Source organism: Lichenostomus cassidix, chromosome 1 (genome assembly GCF_008360975.1).
Source record: "Lichenostomus cassidix isolate B80296 chromosome 1, HeHo_3.0, whole genome shotgun sequence".
Classification (NCBI taxonomy): Eukaryota; Metazoa; Chordata; class Aves; order Passeriformes; family Meliphagidae; genus Lichenostomus; species Lichenostomus cassidix.
Genome location: NC_139479.1, coordinates 81,091,817 through 81,112,189, shown reverse-complemented (window position 1 = coordinate 81,112,189; position 20,373 = coordinate 81,091,817). Strand labels below are relative to the sequence as shown.

General features: G+C 43.3%; 2 protein-coding genes across 11 annotated transcripts in view; one reads left to right on the top strand and one right to left on the bottom strand.

Annotated features, from left to right (window-relative positions):
- Positions 1-2,845, top strand: part of CCDC90B (coiled-coil domain containing 90B) — a 10,791-nt gene extending 7,946 nt beyond the window's left edge. Inside the window, exons 8-9 of the mRNA XM_085065614.1 lie at positions 180-294; positions 1,470-2,845. Of these exons, the coding sequence (XP_084921740.1) occupies positions 180-294; positions 1,470-1,525 (171 nt within the window). The 3' untranslated portion in view covers positions 1,526-2,845. The remainder of the gene's footprint in view (positions 1-179; positions 295-1,469) is intronic.
- On the bottom strand, positions 894-20,303 carry ANKRD42 (ankyrin repeat domain 42). Of its 10 annotated transcripts, none has more exons than XM_085065543.1 (15): positions 19,879-20,303; positions 18,626-18,699; positions 17,667-17,820; positions 17,118-17,281; positions 15,479-15,586; positions 15,041-15,160; positions 14,331-14,466; positions 11,426-11,626; positions 10,969-11,094; positions 9,193-9,298; positions 8,419-8,591; positions 7,882-8,008; positions 5,115-5,259; positions 3,656-3,775; positions 894-1,401 (listed from the first exon to the last, which is right to left on the bottom strand). In XM_085065543.1, exons 3-15 carry the CDS (start codon positions 17,683-17,685, stop codon positions 1,246-1,248), a joined length of 1,701 nt encoding a protein of 566 aa, XP_084921669.1. In that variant the 5' UTR covers positions 17,686-17,820; positions 18,626-18,699; positions 19,879-20,303; the 3' UTR covers positions 894-1,245. The 10 variants fall into 10 exon arrangements, with proteins under 10 accessions (XP_084921669.1, XP_084921699.1, XP_084921662.1 ...); XM_085065573.1 differs by having other exon boundaries at positions 18,630-18,699; XM_085065536.1 differs by lacking the exon at positions 19,879-20,303 and adding an exon at positions 19,691-19,837.
- Positions 20,304-20,373: the final 70 nt, after the last annotated feature.

The window sequence follows — 20,373 nt, the reverse complement described above, 5'->3', positions numbered from 1 at the left end:
CGCTTCAGTATTCTTCCTGGATTGTATGAAGCAATGTTCTGTGTCTTCTAACGTCTCTTAGCAGTGATAGGGTAGAAATTTGTTTCTTGTTTCTAGTAGCATGGTATTTTAGTTCAGCTTTGGAAAGTTGAAGGGGTTAGAGACCATTGTCAAATATATGTTGTCTTTTAATATTTCAGGATTCAAATACCAACAGCATTATCTCAGAAATCAGTAATAAAATTGACACTGAAATAGCTTCCTTAAAAACACTCATGGAATCGAATAAACTTGACACCATTCGCTATTTAGCAGGTATGTGATAGGCAAGGAGGTGAGTACCAGTATTGTATCGTGGATGTATAAAATTCTCTTAAGGAGTATATGCTAAAAGAGGTCAGCTGTAGCAGTAGACAACTGGGATTGGGTGGAAGAGATCTTCCTTCCCCCCTCCAGCTGGAAGAAATGCGACAGAGAACACAGAAGAGGTGGGAGCATGCCACAGTAGGACTAGGATTGTGCCCAGAACTGGGATTAGGACAAATATGGACATGGTTGAAAAAAAATTAGAAGCCTAAACACCTTAGCCAGTTTGACAGTACCTCTGCTTGCTGCAGCAGCTGTTGCTGCAATGGAGTTGCTACAGAAGTTCTGCTGAGGTCATTTGTAGTACCCTGAAAGTTTGCTGTCATTCAGGACTGGTCTGAGAGTGAGTGACCAGTTCTGCCTCCCATTCAGCCTCCATAGACACACAGTTTCAGTGTGGCAGCACTTGCACTTTCCCCTAGCGAGCAAAACAACTTTCAGTCTGATTTGACATTTGTCTTCTCAATATATACATAACCAGTGACATTTTTATTGTGTAGGAGCTGGATAAAGAGAGAGCACTGCATTATATCGGAAGTGCGAATAAGTTCAAAGGGAAATGTAATTAGCTTTATTCTAACAGTAATTGAAACAGCAGCGTAACAAATCCAAAGGACTACTCATCCAGCTCCAGGAGTGCTGCCTGGATATCTTGGTGGTGTGTCAGATACGTGTATGAGAGTTCATTGTCAAGTTCATTGTCATTTTGGTTCCATGGGAAACCTATGATGCCTAATGCCAGCCCTAGTACAGCCACCTCTCCTGCAATGCAGTTTCCAGTAGCTGGGTGACAGTACTAAAAGCCCCTGTAGCCTGTGGTGCTCTGTAATATCCAGCATAGCTCTTGGGATATGTCCCTGCAAACATGGTTCCTGAGGCTGCTGCACTGGGCCTCCCATCTCAGCTCTGTGGGTGTGCTGCTGTGCAGGGTGTGGCATCCCAGACCAGGCATTCGCTTCTGGAATTGTTCTGTTGCACCTGCAGCAGGCTGGGAGGTTTAGGAGGCTCTGCTCTAGAGTCATTATCGTTCTTCCATCTGTTTGCAGCTGATTTCCTCTATGGATAAAGTGGTACAACAGCGTTCAGCTAATTAGCTCCTTTCTTTGTTGGTTTTTTTTTAACAGCTTCAGTGTTCACTTGCCTAGCAATAGCACTGGGATTTTACAGGTTCTGGAAATAGATCTACGTGGAATGACTGCACTAAATACAGACAGAAAAAGCCACCCAGGCAACACCACTTTGATCATGTTTGCACTGTAGATAACCTTGGTACCTTTTTGTTTTGATATTCTTAGTGTATAATAAAAATGTTTTCTGAATAGGAAATATAAAGATCAAAATAACTGGGGGGAAGTAGCCAGATAGTAATAATCCATTGTCTCCTATTCCATACTGCACTAATTTCAAAGTATTTCTTACGCTATACCAGAAAGTGTTTCCTAATACTTTTTAGAAGTAAATTTGTTTTCCTTTTGGAAAATTCTCACTCTCAGCTCCTTTCAAAATGGAAATATTTTACATGCCCTTGAAACGGAAATACAATTCCCAAATTAGAGTTCCCAGTATGGGGATGCTAATACCAGACTCCAACATAACTTTTCTGATCCAAGTAAATTATTCTTAAATGTAGCTTCTGGATTTTGCCTTCAGTCTGTTCCTCACTTTTTTGATGAACTGAAGACTGGCCCTTTAGTTTATTATCTACATGTATAAAAACACACTCCAAGGCCTTTAATAAAGAATCTTTAGTTTTCTTTATGACTGGTTTACCTAAATTTAAAATCTCATGTATGACTAAAATGGCTCCATAGATTTATTTTCTTTAGTATCTCTTGGAATTTCCATAAGCCCAGATGTCAGCAGAATGGGAGAACTTCTTTGTCTTTGCCTTTCCAAGGGCAAAAATCTCCACTCTCAGGAACTGTGTACAGCCCTGGGGCAGATAAGTGCTCTTAACTTCCCCCCATCAAGTAGCGCAGAGTATTTCCAAGAAGCCTGCACTTACTTTCTGGGCATAGCATCTGGCCTTTAACATGGAAATGCTCAGCACCTCAGTGGTGCCAGTGTGGTGGTGGTGGTGATCCTCTTCCCATCTCCAGATGGGAGGACACTCCTCCAGACTATTATGTAATTCTGTGGAACACACTGACCCTCCTGACCACTCTGCCTTCTACAAGGACTTGACAACTTTTGTTGCAGAGTTGCAACATAGGTGGATGCCTTCCAAACCTGAAGCAGTTCCATCTTGTTGAGTACAAAGGTGTATGCTTGGTTTGATTCTTTTAGTAAAATAATAATTTTTAAAAGTCTTTCTGGATGAACTTTGAAGTAAGAATAGGCCTTTTATGGGCTAAGGACTATGTAGTACTGACTAGTGGCAATATTTTTTATTGCTGTTTTTTTCTGTTTACAGTTGAACTTGCTGGTATTCTGCCAATTCTTACATTCTCTGCATTAAATTATTTATCATCTTCATTCAAGAAAATAAAATTAATTTCTTTTTTTTGTGTGGCTATCTGAAAGTTCCTACATGAAAGTTTAGCAGCAATGGTGATGCAGGAAATAGCTCATCTGCACCTTCTCACCACCATCATTTCACACACCTTGAACTGGGCTCTTGATACAAGGCTTGTGCTGTTAGTCAGCGTACCTCTCCTTCACTGTGCACACAAAACCAGGGATTGTTATTTTTCAGTACCTTTGAAACTCTCAGAGATTAAGTCTTCTTCAGTACTAAGGAGAAGACAGATCAGGACTAAAGCCCTAAAATAATTAAGTCTCAAAATGAGGGTCCCAGAGGGAAAATAATTTCATGAAGAAAAACTTTCATATGTGGAGCCATCAAATTATTTTTAGGTGTGGAGGAGAGGTCAGGGTTGCCATTTCTGACCACAAGCTGCCTCATAACTTAGTAAAGGCTTCAGCCCTGAGTTAGAGACCTGCTGCTGCAGGTCATCTGGCACCTCACAAAGGAGCCGCTTCCTGCCTTTAGGAATGACTAAAGATGAAAATCACAGGCCCTGGCACCTCTCTGCAGCTGAGAAGTAGTTCTCCCAGACACTATTCAGCTTCCACACTGAATATTCTGGGAGGTAAGGTGCACTTTTTCTATCCTAAGGTAGTAGTACAAAATAGATCAGTGGATGGAGATACTTCTCTCAGAACTATGAGGGCCTGTGACTTTGCTGTTGTTATGCCACAGAACTAGAGAACTAAAAACATAGTTCAAGTGAAAGGCAGAGAACCACAACTCATCAGTGAAGCTGGGCTGTGCAAACACTTTGCATTATCTGGAATATTGCTTTTTTACCTCCACAGTCTGCTGCCGCTCCTTTGAGCGCAGTCTCACGAACACTCCTCCTGGGCTGCAGGCTGGCTGCTGCTTTATTTTCTTACTGTCTTTGCAAGACTTGGCCATTGTCTCAGCTTTCTGAAACAAAGAATACTGCAGCCATTAAACAGCAACCACTGAAAGTATTTAAAAAATCTGGCTGGGAGTAACCACAGAATACTGTGTTCAGACTGAAGCTGAGGGCAGAGCACAGTCCCAGGGCGTGGGATGGCAGTGCAGCAGTGTGAGGGTTGAAGGCCCTTTGGCTCAGAGTAGTTCTTGAAAACAGATCTCCCTCAGTAATTGTCTCCAGTCCCAGCCACTAAGCCTAAAGCCCAACTAGACTGCTTCAGGCTGCTGTGATTAAAAAAACACTACTACTACAAATGGTGTGGGGACTGACACATCAGGTTGACATGTGATGTGAACAGGCAGAAAGGCAGCTTGGTTAGAAGGGGAAAATTACCAGAAAAAAAAACATGCCTAATTAAAAATACTGACTAAATATTTGCCAGCCTAGGAATTGTGAGGCTGAGAAGCAGAAGCATCCTTGAAAAGTGCAGCTGGCCTCTCTGAAGTACAGCTGTGGCATCTAGCATTCAGAACCTTACTCAGATACCACCAAGAAGTGCAAAAAACAAGGTACTGCAGAGGCAATTGACTGTCTGAAGAGGTGGAAAATAGTCTGGGAAATAAAAACTTGTCTGAAAGAACAGAAGCATCATCATCTATTGCCTGTCCTGGTGAAAAGTAAAAAATCAGAAACACCAGCATCTATTGGATGCTTGCAGTGGTGGTGTCCTCTTCCCTCCTAGGTCTCTGTCAAATAAAGGTTTAATTTTTAATTCAAAATGGAACCTCTCTGTCTGAGAACTTCTAGTGCTGCATGTACTTTTCCTTTCCCAAACAGACTGAATTCTCTGCATGAACTTCCTATGAGATCTTGGACTCTCGTTCAGTATGCCTGATTGACTCCAGGTTCTGACATGGATTGAGACCCTGTTACTGAATTTGTCCCCCTCTGGGGACCCATGGTTGTGATCTCTACATCCATGGAGGCTGGGTAGCCCCTTGGTGGTGACGACACCTCTCCTGGAGCACCAGTCCAGTGTCAGACAACAGGTACTAGCCAGGGGGAACTGCCAGTCACTGGACATGCAGTGTGGAAGTACTCAGGGATCAGCCCACTCCTGTTAATATGAAATACTGGTGCTTCTCTGACAGTGTACAGAAAGAAACTGATACCATTTCATAGCAGAGACACTGTCAAGGACAGACAAAGGCTCCTGCTCACTTCAGTGTCCCAAGCTGAAAGCTGTAGCACATTTTCTCTAGTATCTCCTCGCACTGTGCCTGGGAATCTTAGAGGCAACAAACATGCCTCAGCAACAGGCAGTAGCCTCTGTCCCATGCCTAGGGGAGCTGCAGTGGCACTCACCATGGAGGCAGCAGAGGGAGTGCGGGTTTTCCCCCGGCTCTCCCTGAGCTGGCTTATCTCAGCACGGTAGTCATCCAGCTGGCTCTCCAGCTTCTCCCGCCTGACTCGCTCGTATTCCAGCTGAGCCTCCAGCTCCCTCACAGCCCTGCCAGAAGCAAACGAGACAAGCAGAGCATAAAGTACATCCAAACCTGCCCTGGCTACGCCACGCGGTGCCGTGCCTCAGCCAGGGAACAGGCCGGTCACGCAGAAAGCAGCACAGCACGCCTCAAGCCAGCTGCGCTCACGCTCCGGAGCCTTGGTGGCAGCTCTGAACAGCTTTCCCTTGTGGGCTGCCAGCAGCGCTCAGCGCAGCGTGACCACGAGGTGGAGCCTGCTGCCCACACACCAGCCAGGGCTCCGGTGCCGGGGCTGACCGGGTCAGGCTCCAGCTGCGGGGGAGGGAGAAGTGCCTAAGCAGCAACTAAGGTATTATGAAACAGAGAAAAAGCACAAAGCCGGTATTCTGGAAAGGTCAGGGGCAGCCTTTTCATTCACATCTGGTGCTTTTACATCCTACCTACTGATTGGTTTAGGCACGCATGAGGAAAACTCAGAAGACAGTTTGCATGACTGGCTTATCCACAGTTGCGCAAGATCTCATTGGTCACACCCTAAAACGGCTCCTAAATTACTTGAGATTCCTGGAACTGTTTAGCTGAGACATAATACATAAGTCTCTGGAGTTGAGCTTGCTCTCTCCTTTATCAGGATGAATCATCACCTACAAAGATGTAAGATCAGTAAAAGGAAAGGGAAGATATCTGCCCTGTGCATTCAAACAGCACCGCAGGAAAGCTCTGAACAAGACCTACTGTGTTTCCCTGTTTCCTGGAGTGAAGAATTCCTGACTCAGGCCTTTGAGTTACCAATCAGCCTTACTGACACTGAAAGAATGGCCTGTGTTCAGGGGACAGCTGACTTCTTCCATACTTCAAATTAAAGAGGCACAGCTCCGAAACTGTGTGGAACACACTCATGGTGGCAATTTCCTGCAATGAACCCTGGTTAAAGGACTGTGAAGTGGTTCACACCAGGCCTCTTACAGCCAAAAAACCTTGACTAAAGCAGAAATTTTCAAAATCTGCTACAGTGGCTTTCCCAAGTGGCAACTCCTGCTTTTCATCTAGCAAAATAGTGTTGTCATTCAGTATCTTATCAACAATGAGGTTTTCTGGCCTATGATACAAGCATCTTGGGGTTTATCCACAGAGAGGTACCCTGAGAAGGGTAGGTAGGTATGCTGAGAAGCCCTGTTTCCTTTTCAAAAGGGTAGTTTGGGGCTAGAGATGCTTTCTAGCCTTCACAGGTAAGAGACACCCTTCAGAGAGCCTCACAGTTTTTCTAGTTTAGCCACATATGACACAGAAAGGAATACCCCTTCAAGAGCCCCACCAAAGCCCTCTAATAGGCACTGCTAGCTTTTGAGCACCTGCTCTACACAAAATTAACTTTCGTGTCTGTCACAAGTTAACAGTGATTTTTTCATCATTAAAACCAGATTGCTCTGACCTTTCAATGTAGGCATCAACACCTGAGCTGATCACCCTCTTCCTTTAAAACCACGACATTCCTAGAAGTGATATATGTCATCTTGAAGTAAATGTTTAGTTATGGCCTGGAAGTGCCTACACCTCTCCAAGAGGTTGAAAAAGGAGTTCAAGGTAACTAACTCAGATGCAGGTATCTGTTACCTGTAATAGACATATCAAGTTAAGGAAGATGGACTGCCAGCATAAGCTGAGTCAAAGGGTGATCTGAAACCAAAAGAAATCCTGACTTAAGTTTCCTGGCTCAGATACGGCTGTAAAACAAAGTACCTAATTGCAATCTGTGACACCTATTACCTGCTCCAGGTCCACACAGACTGGTAAGTCTGCTGTCTTCATGATAGCATAAAAGCCCTCCAGACAGCCTCTTCTCAGTGACCAACCACATACAGAAGTTTGGGGTGGCCCAAACACATTACAGAGGTGGTTATCTACAGAGACTGAGAACAGAGGATAGCCAAATGTTTGACTGGCAGAGGTGGAGACAGACCTGTCTTTGGATGCTGCATTACTGTTTAATCTCTAAATCTTTGACAGACTTTTCTTTGAAATGTAGACAAATCACCTGACCAATCTAACAGAACCATTTGATTTAATGGAGACTGAGAATTAGACAGATATTATGAGCAATGCTTCACATGCAAGGGCAGGTTTGCTGATAGTTTTTTTCCTGTGGTATGGATACAAGCTAATGCTTTCATGAATGTAGAAATATATTGCCAATGAACAGAAATGTTAGCAGGTCACTGAAGAAATATTAGCAGGTCACTCAATAATCTCTGCTGTATATGCACTTCCATCCAAGCCATGCTAAGACAATTGCCTTTTTTCAGATGTATTAAAGGACATACATGTCTTTGGCATCCTCACCACAAACAAAAGAGCCAGAACCTATCAGACCTACTGCACACATCTGCAGAAAAACCTAAAGGCCAAACAGATGATCTTGCACAAGAATCAGGGACCTATCAAGCACTTGTGTTGTGGGGCTGATCCTGGTGGTAGAAGTTTAGAAATGGCCAGACAAATTGCTGCAGTCCATTTCTTCTTGTCCTGGTTGAAGTCAGTAAGTGGAAAAGACAGAATGGCCAAAGCAAATTTCAGTGTAAGTATGCTTTAAAGGAGGATTTAAAATGGGTCCCACAGAGTTAAACATTAGCAAAGCAAAATGACCTTACTTCTCAACTTTCCTTTCTTCTATTTTTGTCTTCTTCTCCTCTTCAGTTATTCCTCCCAGCTGTCTGTAGTTGCTGTAGGCAACTTCTAGAAGTCGCTGAAGTTCTTTAATCTTGTGATAGGCCCTTACTGCAAGACAGAGTTCTCCAGGTAGGTAACACGCATGGAGAAGACAATAATGCTGGAAACCAACAGTCAGGAAAATAGTCTCACGAACACAAGAGCAGAAATCACACTGCTCAGCAAACTGAGCTACACCTGACACCCACACAGCAAGCAGATCTCAAAAAAAAAAAAAAATCAATCCAATACTGTTGCACCAACATGGATTAAAATGGTGTAACAATTATGATCTGATTGCCCTCTGCTTGCTTTCTAATTTTCCACAATTTGTTTGAATGTTCAGTATTACAAATATCCTGTCAACTATCTCATCTTACAACAAAAAGATCAGAGCAGTTGGCAGGAACTGTCCTAGTTAGGACTATGCCTTGATACCAACTTCTTCAAAGAGGGAATGATGGAAATAGAGTGCTTACTGCGTGCATTCTTTTTCTCTGCTTTATCCAGGGTTAAATCTGCTTTGCTATCTGTACTCCCTTCCACACCATGAGTTTCAAAGAACTTTACATTGTTTGCATCTAGTTCTTCATCACTAGAGTTGTCTCCAGTTCTTGGTGTCAAAAGTGCCACAGCTGCCAGATGGGGAAATCTGCACAGAGAACAGTTAAAATATGGAAAAACACGTGTGGTAGAAGCTCTCTGAAACTGTCCATGTTCCCATTTACCAGAGGAATTTCAGGATTAAAGGAAGCACCAGTACACACACTGAACAATTATCCATCTACTTTCTGTAGTATTCTTATGGCATGAGCTCTGCCTCAACAGAATCTTATGGCAATGGCTCCTATATCAGAGGCATCGTTTTCCTTTGCAGGATTTCTTAATTGAATCTCATTAGAAACCACAGTATTTTTATTAATGCAAAAATCAGCTGGCCTCTGCTACTTCTCATTTACTTTGTACAGCAAACTGTGAGCATACTGGCTCACAACTGTCCTTTTGCAAATGAGCTAGTTTTCCCCTTTTGTGTCTGACCTAGCTAAAAAGAAAATGAAATTAAGTGAAAATTAAAACCTTTTATAGCTACAATATTATAGCTACAATACAGTTTTGCTTATTACTCCAAACTGGAATTTATGGGCCTGATCTCCATCATCGAAAATTAGAATTAATTCCAACAAAGCTGACATGATATCGATACACAAGTATTAAGTAAGTAAGTTTCAGAGCTACAGGATAAGTACTGCTACCTCTTGGCTACATCCTTTGGAGTCTCTCCAGCATCATTTGTAATGTCACAGTCAGCTCCCATTTCAACCAACCACTGCAAGCAATGGATATGCCCCTGTTCAGCAGCTAAGGGAAGGAAGGTGCACACGAGTCAGTTACATATAACTGAGGTGTTTCAAACCTAAAATTACTTCCTTTTGCCATTACCTGGCCTGCCAGAGACTGGGTTCACTAAGGCACCACAAGGGAGAAGCCTGTGTGTCAAGATGCTCAAATCACTGGGGTACCCACAGTTTTGGGGAAGATGATGCACTATGGTTTGGTGATTCTTTCTAGTTCTAAAAATGTACTGGCAGCTCTTCCTGGACACAAGTTGAGCTAAACTTGCCCAGTCTCATGTGCTGAGCATAAGACACGCAAGTAACTGCTGCCTTAGCAGGAAAGGCCTGTATGTCACAGTTTGGCAGCAAAGTGCTGCCACCTCTCCCTGGCTTTGGGCTCCCAGGTGTCAGACACAGCTGGCTGCCCAAATGTGTGGTGTGTGCTGCTGTCTCAGAAGAGGGAAGCAGGGCTTTGTGCTGGAGCTAAAGGCACATCATTTTTGGGGTAGACACTCAAGGCAGCACCTCTCAGCAGCATCTTAACACAACCCTACACATATGATCTGGCATGGCCATTGCTCCCACCACATGGTGCCATGAACAACGCCTCACATAGGGAAGATAGTATTTGGCAGTACAGCTGAAACTGTGTGTTGTTTTTCTCATGGAAGAACAAATCCATATCATGACAGCACTCCCTTTTGGATATTTGTTATATTTGTTTTCTTTCTGAGATAAGGAAATGAAATTACAACATCAGCATGTAAACACCGGGGTTAAAACAACTGTAAGTCAGCATCATTACAAGAAAAGGAAGTGGGATTTTAAAATCACTACATATCAGTTATTTTAATGAGAACTTCAATTATGTTTTTAAAAATTCTACCACTTACATCTAGTCAAAAAGAAATGTGGGAAATGTGTTAAAAGCGTATTGCAAAAATGCTTCCTATTTTCTTCTTCCGTTTCTTCTTTCAGACAACACTGTGAAACCCGAAACACAAGAGGACCATTTTTTCTGTAGTTCTAACAGTCCACTACACGTCAAGGTGTCAAAGAGAAGTTTACCTTTCTTCACAGCATCCTACAAAATGACTTTGTTGTGGTTTTTACAATATTTCCCCATATGTTCAGTAAATAAAGGCCCAGGCCACAATACAGATCATTCTTATACCTAAGCAGCAGATGCTTCTAAAACCCACAGCTTGCCCAATTAAAAAAAAACAAAAAAACCCCCAAAAAAACCAAAAAAAAACCCCCTACTTGGTTAGATTAAATTAAGTGAAAATTAAAATGTTTTTATAGCTACAATACAGCTTTGCTTATCACTCAAAGCTGGAATTCATGTGCCTGATCTCTTTCTCCATCACTGAAAATCAGGACTAATTCCAACTAAGCTGACATGATATTGATATACAAACAGGAAGTAAATAAACATCAGAGCTATTTAGTTTTCAGTTTAGCTGCTGATTTCTCTTTATTGTAAGCTTTTTTTTCTTAAGATTGGTTATATTGTTTTTCAAGTGACAACCACACACACATACATTACATAATATGGGGTTTGGGGTTGCTTTTCCAAGCCCTCAAGAAATGAAATGCTGTTTTTCATTATCTGATAAGCAGCTACTTGAGAAACAAAGTAAATAAATCATCAACAAACAGTAACAAACTGAAACACAGATCATATTTACTGACCTTTGTGCAGGAGAGTGGATCCCTTATCATCCCGCTCATTAATATTGATTACTCCGCTTCCCACTAGTCCTCTAAGCAGTAACAAGTCCCCTTTGAAAGCAGCATCATGAGCTGGGAAAGCTAAAACTGAAAATGAAATGCACATGTTTCCAAGCAGATGCCAGTAGTTCTACTGAATGTGCTGTATTTGTGTCTCATGGCTTGCCTTTCTCATAGCAACTCAGGTATGGACACTTCAGAGTTCTTGCTAACTCAAGGCAACTCAATCAGCTAAAATGCAGCTGTGCACCAGCAATGCTCACCACACACTTGACTAAACATGTCCTAGTTATGGCTACAGGCATCTCATACAGTTAAGAGATTAATTTCACAGACCTGAAATGACAAGTACACCTTCGGGTACTTCTACTGAAGTATACATAATGCCTTTTTTAACTGTAGTTTGATCCATACTCACCTTCCTGTGTCTCTGGATGCTCACCCTCTTTTTCCACACCATCAATATATTGCAGAATATTATCTTTATAGAAGCGTTCAGCCAAGTCCCTTGGAGTCTCTCCATGGTCATTCCTGGCTTTCAGTGTGTGCACAACACCAGCCATTTTCCCAACCAAGAACTTAAAGCAATGCAAGTGTCCTTCCACTGCTGCCAGATGGGCTGCAGAACAAGGTGAAATAAAGGGTGTTAGAGCAGAGCCTTGCTGCCTGCCACAGGTTAGATCTGGGTTATCTGCCAGCACGTGAGACATCCAACACTGCACAGGGGGAAGAGCAGCCTCAGCTGAACTGGGGATGTGCAGCTCCCACCCAGGACAGAGTTCAGCTCTAAGCAAAGAAGGTAAAGCTGTCAAGGACAGGATCTGCAAAGGTGATTCCCTAGCAGAGGTGACTGCAGGAGACAAAACAGGCTCCCAACAAAGCACCAAGAGTGCACTGCTGGGGTCTCACCTCCCCCATGAACATGGATCTCTGCCTTCAGCAGCTGCCTGACCTCGCTGTCCCACGGATACTCCTTACAAGGGGACAGCAGTGTCCTTCATTAGGAGCTAAGGCCATTTCTGTTTTAGGCTCTACTGTGCCACCATGAACATGTCACATCACACCCTCACCTGTGTGGTAGGCACTTCACTGGACAAAACATTTGAATGTATATTCCTCACCTGACCTTTAGGCTATGCAGAGGTTTACTTATTTAATACAGCTACAGTGCTGGGCCTGTAACAAAATTTAGAGGTACCAAACACATGCTGATTAGTTTGACGTGAATAATATTCACTAGCCCCATTAATTGGAAGAACATGCCTCTTATTGTTATTATTGTTGTTACTATGTGCTATCACTCCATGAAAATGCTCTGTAAAAGCTGGCTGATATTCTAGAGGCAAAAGGATTAGTTTGTCTCCAAGTAAGAATCTTGCAATCTTCATAATCAACAAACAATGTACCCAGGACCCAAAAACACCCGTGTCACTTCAGTTTTGGCACACACAGGTTTTCTGTAGCAAACCATCCACAGCTTCCCAGAGCATAATTGCTCTAAAAGGTTATGGATATTGGTTTTACAGAAAGATGATGATACCTCAGATGGGAGACTAAAGACAGAGGGTACTGTGATGTTAACATAGTAACATCAAAATGTGCAGCTGAGTGCCAATAACTGAAAAACCTTGTCTCAGGCATAAATAGGTAGTGGTAGTTGGTGTTGGTATCCCAAATTCTCTGTGTTTCATCTTGTCTTTTATAAAATCAGACTAATGCTTTTCACTCTTCTCAAAGCCACAAGTCAAAAAATAGTGTCTGAAAAACATTTAGGATAGGTTTCACTCGTGAGCAATAAAAGCATGTATGAATACAGAGAGAAAAAAAAATATTAAATTAATAAGCACAGCCCATTCTGTACATTGAATGAGCCAGAAATTTTTTTTCTTCCAAAAAATTAGCATGCAAATTAGCAAAGGCAGTTTGACCCTTTGCTGTAACACACATATGCAAAAGATGCAGCCAGTTTTTAAGTTTTAGATGCCTGGCACTGCAACCTCAGAAAACTTCCTCCAGTATTCTCTTAGGAAAAATTACAGCACTGTTCAGCTAATCTGGAAGCTGAAGTATGTAAAGATAATTTAAGTTCCCTTCTCTTACACAAGCAGATGACAAGCTGGTTTGCACAGCACTTCTACTAATCTGTTACTAGCCATGTTCCAAAATACTCTCTTTCCTTTGGAAGATAACATGATCAAATCAAATAGAACAAAGCCTGGAAGATCAAGCTTCTGTAGATGTCAAAATACAATAAAAACAATTTTCTACTAACTATTTTATACAGAGCATTTAAGTAGAACTGTGCTGACATCTGCTCTCTCCACAGAAGTCTGTTATCAGGGAAGTGTTCCCAAAAGCAAATAAAGCTGCTTTCCATGCTGCCACCAGGGTGCCTAACATCATGACCCCTTATTGCTAATGCACCAGATCTCCTGCTGGGATGCAGGAGCCTCACATCCTTTAACAAGACACAGGTTTGCAAAACACAGCATAGCTATCAATTTCCTAGGGAAGTAGCCCTTAATAGAGGGTAAAAGATTATAAGAAGGGGTTTAAACAGATAATTCTATACAAGTTGTAGAGGAAAAAAATATGCTCTTTGGAACAAATAATGTGACAAACCATAAGAAGGAAAATACTAAAAGGGAGAGGATGCAAGGAGGACCCATGACAGGAACAATACCATTGACCTTACAGAGGGTATTGAGGCAGTGGCATGATAGGGAGAGGGATGCTGGAGAAAATATGAAAAGCAAGAATGATCACTGCCAAATTTTTGTTCTAAAGTGAATACAGTGATAATTACGAAATTACAGATAATCCAGGCAAAACATTATTCCAGAAATCAAGACGGAGAAATCACAGGAAAACGAGAACAAGTGTTTTACAAAATCAGTGACAAAACAGTGGGATACCAGAACCTTATAACACTGGCACAAATTCAAAAAGTAGCACACAGCAGTTGAAACTGCCTCCCCCTCTATCTACCCTTCTCCTCTGACCTCCACTGGCACAGGAGCTCCATCTCACGCACAGGAGATGCTGCTCACCTGCTCCCAGCCAGGCTCAGCCTGCTCCCCATCCCAGCACTCACGAGCTCTCATCCTTGCTAGCAGCTGCAGGAGGTGAATGGAATACCAACAGGGCAATACTTTGGATTTTATAAATCCTCCCATCATTACAAAAATGGACAACATACGCTGATTGCATGGAATCAAATAGCAAATGCTGCTGCTATGCACTACTTATAATTTGCTCAATTATCACTTTTCACAACAACTGTACACGAAAGGTTTAAAAACATATGATCTATCCTGATATACCTGGAAGGTTTCCATTGTTATCCACATCATCTACACATGCTCCCCATCGAACAAGAAGCTGCAAACACCCCAAGCGACCATGAAAAGCCGCATAATGAACAGGTTTCCAGTCATTCCTGTCTGAAACATTCACATCCTAAAATGAAAGCAGCAGGGAAATTCATTCACTTCTGAACCTTAGACACAAGACAAACTTTATATATGGGAATCAGCTGTTCATTGTGTTAAGTTATTTAAACCAAACCAAATAATGTTTTCAAAGTTCACGCATTATATGCAGTTCCCGTTCCAAGAGAGCTACTTTTCACTGGTTCTCGTTTTTACTTAATACACCTATAAAAGGTGCAACTTAGACGTGTTTTTATCATCATAATGACCTGCACTGCTCATTATTCCTTAAATATGCATCTGGATTCATTTTCTTTTTTTAAGGTTATGTCTCCTTTACTACAGAACATTTGTAGAACTGCAAAAAATTACCACCACCCCAGTACCTGATCTTCATTTAATGACATCCTCAGTGGCATGTGATTTACTCACATTATTGATTCTCTCTAGATTTTTATAATTTCTCTAAATGTATATCACAATTTAAAAACTGGAAATTTACCTAGAAATAAATTCACCGACAACAATTAATCTGCCACCCTAAATCTCAGTTTAAGCTAGGGAGAGTTTTGCTTGGGAAAAGCTGCAGGGCTGTGTCTCACCGCCCCTGCCCGCAGCAAGGTCTGCAGGGTGTAGGAGTGCCCGTGGGCTGCAGCCAGGTGGGAGGCTGTGCACCCGCGGTCGTCCCGAGCTGCTGCGTCCACTCCGTTCCGTAACAAAGCCTGGAAGAAACGCAAAGCACAAGATCATTTCACAAGCTGAAAAGGCAAACATTTCCTAGCAGGATGGCTTATGATGACCAGCAGGGTAACTCTGGGCTGACCTCAGGGGCCTGGTGTTGCACAAAATGGATGTTTGCACTGACAGCGCAAATGAGTGCTCTGGTTTGAAAATGGCTGATTTAATCCCAGATGTCAAGACATCAAGACAAGCTATTCACAGCTCCCTTAGGAGCTCCCTCAGCTGATCTTCATAATGAATTTGTCCACAATTAATGTCTGCCCTACTAACTCTTGCTTGAGAGTGAGTATTTACAGTACCTGCATGCAAGCATCCTGCCCTCGGATGGCCGCGAGGTGAGCTGCTGTCCAACCTCTGACTGTCACTCGTGTGGTGTCAGCTCCATGCCAGAGCAACCAGTGAAGGCACTGCTCAACAAAACCAAAGTGCTTTTTATTTAACTGCTCCTCATGTCTCTGAGGCACATTTCAACTAGAATTTATCCATCGAAGTTACATTTCAAAACAGTATTGGAATATTTCCTTATGGAAATATGAGACCTCAGAGCATGCCTTAAACAGGTATTTGTGCATTTGGAAGTTATGGGTAAGTTACACTTTCCAGGTTTCACACAAGGTACAAAATGTGCAAATGGCCCACTAATTCAGATCCTAGCATCGATGTTACAGTATGACTTCCTCATTTTACTCTTCCAGATTTAAAATTTAATCTGTGAGAGTGTTCACATGGCATGAGGTAAAAGCATTGGAAAAAACAATGCCAACATGGTCACATGAATTCCAGCTAAAATTACTGGCAGGAAAAATATCATGTACTAAATTTAAAGCCTCATTTCATTTATTAGGCTTCTTAGGCGTATATAATCCCATCTCTCTTCTCATCCTTCCATGGCCTAGTTTTGTTTTATTCACCTTTTTCCAACAGATATCATTGCTTGCAATGGAAAGCTTTATGAACTATCCAAAGACAGCTAGAGGCACAGTTAGAACTTTTTATTATATATTACTATGATTTATTATCTTTTTTCAGGTCATCTTACAGCTCTGGTTCCTCCACTATTTCTGCCAAGGAGCTTAGTGACTAATAGGTGACAGATAATTCAATAAAGTCTAACACACTGATGGCAAAGTAGGAGAGTCAAATGAAAAATGGCAGAACTTATAGAGGCAAAAAAGGGTAGGTAAGCAATCTGGTTTTGGGGCTGACATGATGATTAGCATTTTCTTGACAGTGTCTCTACATTCCAGAAGCAGCACTGCACTTAGCAATTCTTGAGTTTAGCAAGAATTTCACGTATTTTCTTTTGGGACCTGAATGGCCTTGCTGCTTCAAGGTTAGATTGCCATGAACAGTGAACAAGGAGGCTGCAAGAAGAAGGTGAATGTTGTGCTGAAGACAGAGTTCAGTCCTTCTGGAAGTTCAAAACACTGATGCACACACCTGCTGATTTCTACATCATTATTCAACATTTTCATTTATTAAAATAAATGTAGGACTACTTCTATAGAGAATGAGGCATGGGACACTGGTAAGAAGAATGAACATATTTTCATGTCACCTCTCACCTGTTTCAGTCACCTTCAGAATATTTTACACATCCTACAGGATTTTCTAGGTGTCTCAAGAGAAGGGGGAAACACAATACAGACAAAAGAAGGTCATGAATCTGAAATGGCACATTTTGCTCAGAGTAAGAAAATCAATGATTTTGTAAAATATGGCAAAGTTCATTAGGTAAATTGCCCAGGGCTTCAGAAAGAAAAAATTAAAATCTAAAATCCTGTACTTCTACTCTTGGTGAATACATTTAACAAGAAAAACAGATCATTGATTATTGATTCAGTCTATCCAAGCAATATTGTGTTCAGCCTCTCCCAAAGAAGGAAATATGGATTTACAAAAGCCCAGCTATGTCTATACACTAAGATAGTATTTTACCTCCAGACTTCCAGAGTGAGCAGCACACTGCAAGGGTGTGAACTGGTGGACTACATCCACCTCATTAATACTGGCTCCCCTTTTTATCATTGATGCAAGCTGCTCTACATCCCCAGCTTTCACGGCTTCATGCACATTAGTGTAATTTTGCTTCTTCTTGACAGCTAGTGAGGAGTAATAAAAGGGCATTAGTCCACTGCTTAAATCAGGAACATTTAAGACATAGAAAGGATGTGATGAATCAAAGAAATATCATAGTTGACATCCATGGCACAGAATCAAACTCTAAATGTAGAAGCAGTAGGGAAAAAAAAAATCTTCTGTCACCAAGCCATGTGATCAAATAACCCATGTCCTCCCTTAAGGCCTTTCCACTGATTAACTACATGACTGGAAACAATGAGAATTACATACCCAAGCCCCTTGCAACATCTTGGTATCTTGACAAAACTTATAAACAGAAATATGAGATGTAAGTAGATCTAATGGCTGAGGGAACTAACTTCAGACAACCAAGAATGAAATTAATCTAAGCCAATTAATAGTCACCTTCTACAGCAGTCATCATTCTGGTACCAAAATGCACTAACACTCTGGTAACAATTCACACTGTTAGAAGTCCTGAAGAGTTGGGCTACTGTTTAGCAAGTCAAGAAAGCATAAAACTGAAGGTCTCAAGGTATTAGTGCCTCAGCTCCTCCACCTGTGGAGAAGAAATGGTAGTAGCAGTTAACACTGTTACACAATTCAAGGTAAAAAAATACTAAAGAATATAAAAGAGATATTGCATTAACATGTTTGTGATATTTGTAAAAAAACACTAGATACAATTAAAAACAGCCTCTGCAGTTTACCAGTGCCCATTTTCATGTAATCTGTAGTGTGGTAGAGCTCAGGCAGATTTGGGGGTGCTCCACAGAGGAGCAGAGGGCTGAAGTTGTCTCAGCACTCCAGGCTGACAGTAACACACCCTGTGCGTGCTGTAACACACCACTGGATCTTGTGCCAGTGCCTCACCCCACCTCCACCTCCCCAGCTCAGAAGGTTGCATCACTGCCCTGCACAAAGCCTAGAAAACTTAAAAACCAGGACTCCATCCTGCAAAAAATTGTTCAAACAAACAGCAGCAGCACAGAAACACAGAATAATTCGGGTTGCAAGGGGCCTCAGGATGTCGTCTAGTTCATATTTCAGAATAATATTTCTGAAACATTTAAGTATGTTTTGAGGTCTGTGTTGTTTAGTTTATTTTACACACTACCAGGACATAATTTTCCCTGAAGAGGTAATTCCTCTTTATACCAAGTGAGGGTTACAGACTTCAGCCCAGTTACACAACATCACAGGCAGGCCTGGCTGATTACTCTACTTGGCAAAGTGCTAATGTGTTTAACACAATGTTTCAGTACAGCAAGTTCAAGGTAATTTTTTTTTCTTAATCCAGAGAAAAGGCAAACAACAAGGCCCACCAGCAGAAAGAATTTTGTCTCCCCTCTCCCTTTGTATACCTACTACTGCATGGAGACAAATGCCAAGGGTGGGTGGTCACATTGGCTTCTTGGCACAAGACAAAGGCCTGGGACTGAAGTTCAGGAAAAAACTGTTAGCAACAATTCTGTAAAAAAATACACTTACGTTCAAAGCAAAGGACAGGCTCCATAATATTAATGCAATTTTTTTAACCAAAAACTGTTATCCAATGCTCGTTCTATTTTCTGGGAGAAAACTTCGAGAAAAGAATTCAGTATGCACTTTCAGATCCGTGCCCACCCAAAACTAACTTTAAGAGATTAAGTGAGGAAGGGTATAGCTCGGAACAAGGGAAAGACACAAATTAGGTGTTCTGGTGTTCCTTTAACACATAAACCCAATCCCGCCCAGCTCCGCTTTGGCAATAGCGCGAGGTCCGCGGGCCCATGCAGGGCCATCCCGCCAGGGAGAGGGCAGAGGTGCCAGGGACAGGACAGGACAGGACCAGGACAGGACAGGACAGGACAGGACAGGGGCAGGGCCAGGGCCAGGGGCAGGGCCAGGGGCAGGGCCAGGACAGGGGCAGGACAGGGGCAGGGCCAGGACCGGGGCAGGGCCAGGCCGGCCAGAGGCGGCTCGCCTCCTTTCCCCGTGCATCTGCTGGATAAGGAGATCCTCATTGCTCGGGGTGGATCCCGGCACGGCCCCAGGCCACAGTACCGGGACGTAGGCACAGCCCTAAGCCTAGTCCTAGTTAATGGCCCGAGAAAACCACCAAACTGGGTTCTCCAAATCACAAAGACGTGAGACAAGCAAAGCTGAGGCCTTATTGCGATCGTATTGGCAGGCCCTTTGAAACGCCAGCGTGCCTGCAGCGCCAGGCTCTTTAGATCTCTCAACCCTAACCCTAGCCCTAGTTAATTACCCAAGACCAACATCTGGCTACTCCAGCTCAAAGACATTTGGGAGTAGCAACGCTGAGGCGTTGGCTGCCATCATATTGGCAAGCGCTTTCAAAAGCCCGTGAGCCTGGAGCTCTAGGCTTTTCAGATCTCTTAACCCTAAGCCTAGGTGTAACCCTAACCCTAGCCCTAGTGAATTACCGGAGACCAACATCTGTCTTCTCCAGCTCAGAAAGAGAAAGCAGAACCAGTGTTCAGGCCTTGCCGCGATCATACCGACAGGCCATTCCCAGCGCCCGTGACCCGGCCCGTCCCGCGCCTCAGGGCCGCTCCCCGCCCCCGGGCACGGGAAGGAGCGGGCGGAGGAGGGGCGGGCGTTGCAGACTCACCGCCCGTGGCGGGTCGCGGCGGTCCTTCGCAGCACAGGCGACCGAGAGCAGGCCTCTGACGCGGAAGCAGCTCCCTGCCGGGCCTGCTCCTGCTCCTGCTCCCCGAGCCGGCGTTGCCATGGCCCCGGGCTCGCCCTGGCCGCGGGAGGAAGATGGCGGGCGCGAGCAGGGAGCGGGAGGCTCCGGCCGCCCGAGCTGCTGCCGCTGCCCCTGGCTGTGTGCACCTTGGCGCAGCCCTGCGCCACAGCCTCACGGCCTTTCCCAGAACGAATGTTCCAAGTGCCACTGCTCATCTCTGAACCCCCCGGTGATACCCTGACCGAGATGTTGAACCAGCTTGTCCTCTGCGACATCGGATTGCGCTGTGTGAATCTTTAACCCTCTGTTCTTTCCTGCAGTGACGTGGACCTGCTCCTCAGTTTCCTTAGTCAAAACCAGCTAGTGCCCTGGGGATAAGCCACGTTCTTTGATGGGGAAAGAAAAAGGGACTCTGCA

Coding starts and splice junctions, on each gene's coding strand:
- ANKRD42 (XM_085065543.1), bottom strand. Junction 15,161..15,478: donor GGCAGGATGCTTGCATGCAG/GTACTGTAAATA, acceptor CGTTTCTTCCAG/GCTTTGTTACGGAACGGAGT. Junction 8,592..9,192: donor CCAAAGGATGTAGCCAAGAG/GTAGCAGTACTT, acceptor TTCTCTGTGCAG/ATTTCCCCATCTGGCAGCTG.